The sequence below is a fragment of the Triticum aestivum genome, chromosome 7D, assembly GCF_018294505.1.
Source record: "Triticum aestivum cultivar Chinese Spring chromosome 7D, IWGSC CS RefSeq v2.1, whole genome shotgun sequence".
In the NCBI taxonomy this organism is placed as follows: Eukaryota; Viridiplantae; Streptophyta; class Magnoliopsida; order Poales; family Poaceae; genus Triticum; species Triticum aestivum.
In genome coordinates, this window is record NC_057814.1 from 84,547,242 (window position 1) to 84,553,497 (window position 6,256).

Below are 6,256 nucleotides of genomic sequence, written 5' to 3' on the forward strand. Positions count from 1 at the left end.
TTATCCAACAGCCGCGTCGCCCTCCTTGAGATCCAGCTGCAACCTCCGCAACGGTCGACCGTCACACGCGATTGCTGGAGGTAGAGAACGGACACAAAGGAGAAGGGGGCATGAGTAGAGAACGAACTCACCTCTCGCAGCCTCTACTAGATGGGCCGCCGCCGCCAAGAGAGAGAGAGAGAGAGGGGAGAATGGGGGGAAGTGAGGGTTTCATGCTCGTGTGCGGGGTAGTTGCCGGCACCCGCCACTTTTTCACGGCTGACCATAGCCCTGTTTTTGACGAATATTCGGACCATCTGGCTGCCCCTATCCTCCCTTGCCTGAGATCCAAACGGGTGGCAACCACACCAAAAAGGGGCTATCCCTGTCTTGGGAGGATAGCCCTGCAACCAAACACATCCCTAAGCACCAAACACAAAGCAGCAAGTTCAGAAACCACAACAGCAACCATCCTTCCCCTATGAACTCCAGCAAGACCACTGGGATGGCACTCACATACACCACCACCAGGCCAAACCATTCTCATACACAAATCAGATATTAACTCGTTATTATTACAACATATCACAATCAGACAATGTCATCGATTCGCTTAGGCAACGGGCAAAAACAGTGTGATTGATCTAAGCGAGACATGGGTGTCAGAGCTCCAATTTTCGTTGATGGACATGGAGCCCAATCTCTTTCTTTTCTGTACAGTTAAAACAAGAGCAGCATCCAGCAATGCCAAGAAATCATAGAAATGCCGTTTTTTTCATGTCAGACCAGCAATCACCGCCGCGCCTTTCCTGTCATGAGGAAGAGAGCACATTCCCAGTTAGTTTCGCTTTCATTCTTATCAAAAGAAAAGGATGGCAGCTCATCCTCCCAGTTCGAAAATTCAAAATTAGGGTGGATTCAGAGATACCACTCACCGCGGGGTGATGACCGGGGCCTATACGACGCGGCAGCCATGTCGTTAAGGTCCTGCAGCGGCGTCAGATGCTTAACGACCTCATCCATCATCGGGCGCGACTTGCTGTCACGGTTGAGGCAGTGGTGGCAGATCTGAGCAACCTTCTGAACCCCTCTGACAGAATAGTTCAGCCCCAGGCGAGGGTCTACGAGCTGATAGAGCCTTCGCCGGTCGCTCAGATACGGCCTCGCCCACGCGACTAGGTTCTGCTCCCCCGGGGGCCGCTTCTTGTCCACTGATCTCCTGCCAGTCAGCACCTCCAGCAGAACGACTCCGAAGCTATATACGTCGCTCTTGGTTGTTAAGTGGCCTGAACAGTGTGCTTAAAATGAGATATAAAACTTGGCATTCTATTGTCAATAGACATAATCATAAACTGAGTTTTTGTTCTCTTGGGTATTATCACATTCAAGAAACTAGGAAAAAACACTGTAAAGTACCAACTAGTAACTGCACACTGAAAAATCCTGATGGATATAATGTGGCTACTTTGAATACAAAAAGCTTCCGCTGAATACCTGTCATTACATACTCAGGCGCAGCGTAGCCATAGGTGCCAAGAACCCGAGTAGAGACATGGGTTTTATCACCTTGGGGACCAGCTTTTGCGAGCCCAAAATCTGAAAGTTTTGAATTGTACTCCTGTAAAAGCAGAACTTTCACAGTTAAAACAGCATACTACAGTTAAGCATGGGAACAAACAAATTGACAAGAGAATTACCGCATCGATAAGAATATTTGACGTCTTAAAATCCCTGTAAATAACTGGTTTGGGACCAACATGTAGGAAGGCTAGACCTTTAGCAGCACCAAGAACAACCTTCATCCTGCACGGCCAAGGTAGGGGAAGAGTCCCTTCAAGATTAAACAAAGTAAGATAACAGGAGAATAAAAAGGGACAAAAAAAGTACAATAAGTAAAAGAAGGAAAGTAGCTAGGCAGAGACGAAAACCAACAAGTAAGATAGAAGCAACCCCACACAGACCATTGTTCCTGTGAGGATTTGTACCAGAAGTTGGAGTTTTAAACAACAGTTCGATAAGAAAGTTTTAAATAACGGTAATTAAACGCACACCACCTAAAATGGATGCAGGTTAAAAGTCTTAAGGTTCAACAACAGAGTTTCTAAAATCCTGCTGTTATAATTGTTCTGAAGTTTGAACTGCAAAGCACAAGCTAGAGATAGTAAAGCATGCATACCACCTTGGAATAAAAAGATAGCATGTCTGGTCACCGTTAGATTATTTTTGTCTCTTTGCAAAAAACTATTGATTCTTCTTTCAGATATAAGATAGGTTGAACTTCAGAAAGTAGTTCCTTCAGACGCGATATTATCCAATGTTCAGATGTTGTTATGTGTTTCCTTTCAGAAAACAGTTCCTCCAGATAGGAATGCAATATTACATAAGTAAATTGGCTCATGAAAGTACACATATAACACTTGAATGAATCATAAGTATAATGTGAAGTCTCATTTTAAATAAAGCCTTCCAAGTTTCAGGACTCAATGTAGGAATACTAAATCTAAAAACAACAACATTCAGTAGAAATATTTGAAGTTGATTGCTCACTTCTGAAAAGATGATTTTCTAGACTTCCCCGTGCCATGAATTCATATACAAGCAGCCTTTGGTCATCCTCAATACAGTATCCAATAAGCTTAACAAGATGTTTGTGATGCAGCTGTCCCAGAAAATCAACTTCGGCCTGCAAATTGATTTCTTTGGAAGTTATAACTCTACCTAAAGAAAGAAATTAAGGACTTAAGAGGCATGTATTACTTACCACCCATTCTCTATGACCTTGAAGAGCATTTTCCTTCAGACTTTTGACAGCTACAGTCAAACCAGTGCCGGGTTTTGCAGGAGCTGTGCTGTTCGGCTCAATCCACCCCTTGAACACATACCCAAATCCACCTTCTCCGAGAATACTGTCTGGTCTGAAGTTAACAGTGGCAGATTTAAGCTCTTGGAAAGTGAATTCAAGTAGCTTGGGTGATATTTTCTTCTCAATTGATGCGTCAACACCATTTTCGTCACCAAGCTTCCTCTGAAAATGATCTGCAAGATCTCGATTGCTAGAGTTTAGGTATCTCATCTCCGCTGCAATGGAAGGGGGGAAATGGTTGAGCATTTCACCCCAAACTGGAAATTTACTAATGGAGACTACAAAGTAGATAGCATGGTTACAGTGCACTCTGAAATGCAATATGCTGTACTCCGATTACGCTCAAATGTGTAAGCTAGATAAAATATATTCGCTGATGCTTATATTTATTAGGTCTTGGACTTCCCCACGTATCCAAACTGGTTAACAAAGTCGATGGACATATACCCAACTACCCAAGACCAAGAGTATTATATACTAGGCATACTTATCCTCAGCTTTTATTAAGGAAAAAAGAATCCATCCAGTTGAATTGAGGTATCATGGATATATTTCTTATACTGTCCAGGTTAGCCACAGGCAGAATGTCAATGATCGGCGTCACAGCAGAAAGCAACATAATCAGATGTATTTTGCTCCTTGAACCGAAGGAACAAAGGCTTGATTCAAGCTTCTGTAGTACTCCCTCTGTAAACTAATACAGTATTAAGACGTTTTAGATCACTAAAGTAGTGTAAAATGTCTTATATTAGTTTACAGAGGAATATTTACCACATGTGTTTCTTCAGTTATGTCACAGTGGTCTAGTCAGAATTACGATAATGAATTGCATAACACAACTTGAAGCAAAAGATAAGCAGCAACAACCATTGGTTTGAAGGGGATTATTGATCTTGCAATAGAACAAAACACACCTTTTACTTACCCACCCATAAAGACACAAGCCCAAGCTCATATATATGCCATGGGCCCATGGCACTAGCTGTTTAAGATTAAGATATTGAACTCGGCGAAATAAGCAAGGTTAAATTCAGTAGGTGTCCTTAATTCATGCTCAACTCTCAATCAGGAACCAAGAAAGAAAGCCCAATTCGATGTGCTGCACAATCTTGTGAGAGCCGGCAATCACACTGCTAGCAAGGACACAGGTTCCTTCATGAAAGAATGGGAATACTAAGCAAAATTCATCTGATCCTCGTCTTTCTTACTAGTATATCTTTGCTCGACGAACAGAAGAACATCGTATCAAGTACTACCATAGCTATCACATCATGGCGGTATGTAATCGCTAGAGAACAAAGCAGCTGATCGCTCCCAGAACCAGACAAAGAGATCCCACCAACCAGGAAAAAAAGGACAAGACTTCCGGATAAAGAGCAGGAATTTAATCAGCTACCTGCGTCGTAGACATGGCCGCCTTTGACCGCGGCCCCGGCCGGGGCGGCGGCGGCCGCCGCCGCCGGGCGGAAGCAGGAGCCCCGCAGGCCCCTCGCGAGCACGGCCCAGCAGCCGCACCCGCGGCGCTCCTGCCGGTGCCGAGGCGGCGGAGAAGGAGGAGGCATGGACCCACCACCAATTCCGTGTCCCGTCGCGTCGAGGCGGCGAGGTCAAGAACAAGCAGAGCTTGTGGCGCCGGCTGCCCGGCGACCCACCTACCACCGCTAGCAAGCCAGCGACACGACCGGTTCCTGCTCGGGAGCTGGCTTTGGATGGACGCCCCGACTCGCACCCCCCGTCGCCGTCCGGACCCCGCCAGCAGATAAGTGCGCACGCCGGCGCAAAGGCGAAAGCGAAAGCAGAGGGAGGGATAGAGGATCGAGTCAGAGGGGGAAATGGCGCTGATGGTGGTGGGAGTAGACAAGTCGGGGAAGCAAGCGGGCGGGGCGGGCGATGGCTGGCTGGCTGGCGCGAGTGGGGAAAGGGCGGGCGCGAGTGGGAACGGAGTGGGAGTGGAAGCGGCAGTGGGTCGCACTCGGGGCGTAGGCGCACTGGCGCCGGCACCGCGACGAACGTGTCGCCGCCGCCGTCGTCATGATGACGACGGCGAGGAATGAGGAATCGATCCATGTGTTGGCCCCCGGTGACGACGGGAGTGGGGTGGAGGTTGGCCGAACCGGCTGCGTTGGTTGGCTGGGGCGGCCGTAGGTGGATTCACCGTGCGGGTGGATGGGATCGATGGGGGCTGCTTTTTTTCTTCCGGCCGTAGGTGGATTCACCGTGCGGGTGGAACGTGTCGCCGCCGCCGTCGTCATAATTACTCTCTAAAGATTAAGTAGAAATTAAGAAGACCACGTGTAGAATGTTATTGGTCTTGATTACCGTGTTATGAGAGAGAAATATTTTTTTTACTTTAAAGTGCATTGAGAAGATAGAGGTACATTCTTTGGTGAACAAATTTTAAAGTCAAATATACACTCTTCACCGGACTGAGGGAGTAGCCAAAATCATAATGATGTACTGCAAAATTATGTGTATGAGTCAAATTCAGTTGGGTATGTACTGCAATATTATATGTATGTGCAATGTAAAATACAGATTGGGACGGAGTACCTCACTACCTCCCTCTGAAGAAGGTCTGATCAGGGTATGCGGGGTATCAACTGCTGCCTGCTGAGCGCCTGAGCGGACCGGGCGGCTCCGGCATGCAGCACGGTGATGCGTCGTGCGCGCCTATGCGAACAACAACTAGTCGAGAGGCAGGCGGGGCAGGCACCAGGCAAGCCACGGGCGGCGGGCATCAGGGTGGTCTAGCGGTGGGCCGGCGAGGCAACAACACAGTGGCGAGGCAGGCGGCTCGGGCTCTCAATTGGCGGCGGATCGATCCCATGTCGCGTTCGCTTTGACACAATCACAGACGAACAATGAAGACTGGCTATAACTGGCGAACTTTTTTCAAAATCGATGAACTTTTTTCTTTTTTTTATGATTTTTTTTTAAAATCGATTAAAATTTGATGAACTTTACTCATTTTTTGACTATTCTTTTTTGGAAATTGATGAACTTTTTTTAAAATTTGATGAACTTTCTTCAAAACCGATGAACTATTATCAAATCCGACGAACTTTTTTCTTTTTTGATGAACTTTTTTGAAAATTGATGATTTTTTTTAAAATCAATGAACTGTTTTTCAAATTTGATGAGCTTTATTCATTTTTTGATGATCCTTTTTGGAAATTGATGAACTTTTTTAAAAATTTGATGAACTTTCTTCAAAACCGATGAACTATTATAAAATCCGATGAACTTTTTTTAAAATCGTTGATTTTTTTTCAAATTTGTGAAGTTTTTTCCAAATTCATGAACATTTTTTAACTCATTTTTTTCAGATTTTTAAAATTTTCTATTTTCCCCAAAAGTCATCAGTTGACCGGTCAAACCACGACCAGTGACTAGTGAATCAACAGTGAAAAGCAA

General features: G+C 45.5%; 1 protein-coding gene across 2 annotated transcripts; it reads right to left on the reverse strand.

The window, feature by feature from the left end:
* Positions 1 to 525: 525 nt before the first annotated feature.
* Positions 526 to 4,967, reverse strand: LOC123168353 (serine/threonine-protein kinase PBL36). 2 transcript variants are annotated; one of them, XM_044586226.1, is made up of 7 exons: positions 4,239 to 4,967; positions 2,741 to 3,015; positions 2,527 to 2,662; positions 1,677 to 1,810; positions 1,474 to 1,597; positions 915 to 1,265; positions 526 to 788 (listed from the first exon to the last, which is right to left on the reverse strand). In XM_044586226.1, the coding sequence occupies exons 1-7, from the start codon at positions 4,402 to 4,404 to the stop codon at positions 772 to 774; spliced, it is 1,203 nt and encodes a 400-aa protein (XP_044442161.1). In that variant the 5' UTR covers positions 4,405 to 4,967; the 3' UTR covers positions 526 to 771. The 2 variants fall into 2 exon arrangements, with proteins under 2 accessions (XP_044442161.1, XP_044442159.1); XM_044586224.1 differs by having other exon boundaries at positions 2,741 to 3,057.
* Between the last annotated feature and the right edge of the window lie 1,289 nt (positions 4,968 to 6,256).

Bases quoted from the DNA above. Each gene is read 5' to 3' on its own strand.
- LOC123168353 (XM_044586224.1), bottom strand. From the start codon at position 4,404: ATGCCTCCTCCTTCTCCGCCGCCTCGGCACCGGCAGGAGCGCCGCGGG. The intron at 1,811-2,526 runs GTGAGCAATCAA...TTAATCTTGAAG, and splicing joins AGAAAATCATCTTTTCAGAA to GGACTCTTCCCCTACCTTGG. The intron at 1,598-1,676 runs GTAATTCTCTTG...CTGCTTTTACAG, and splicing joins CAAATATTCTTATCGATGCG to GAGTACAATTCAAAACTTTC.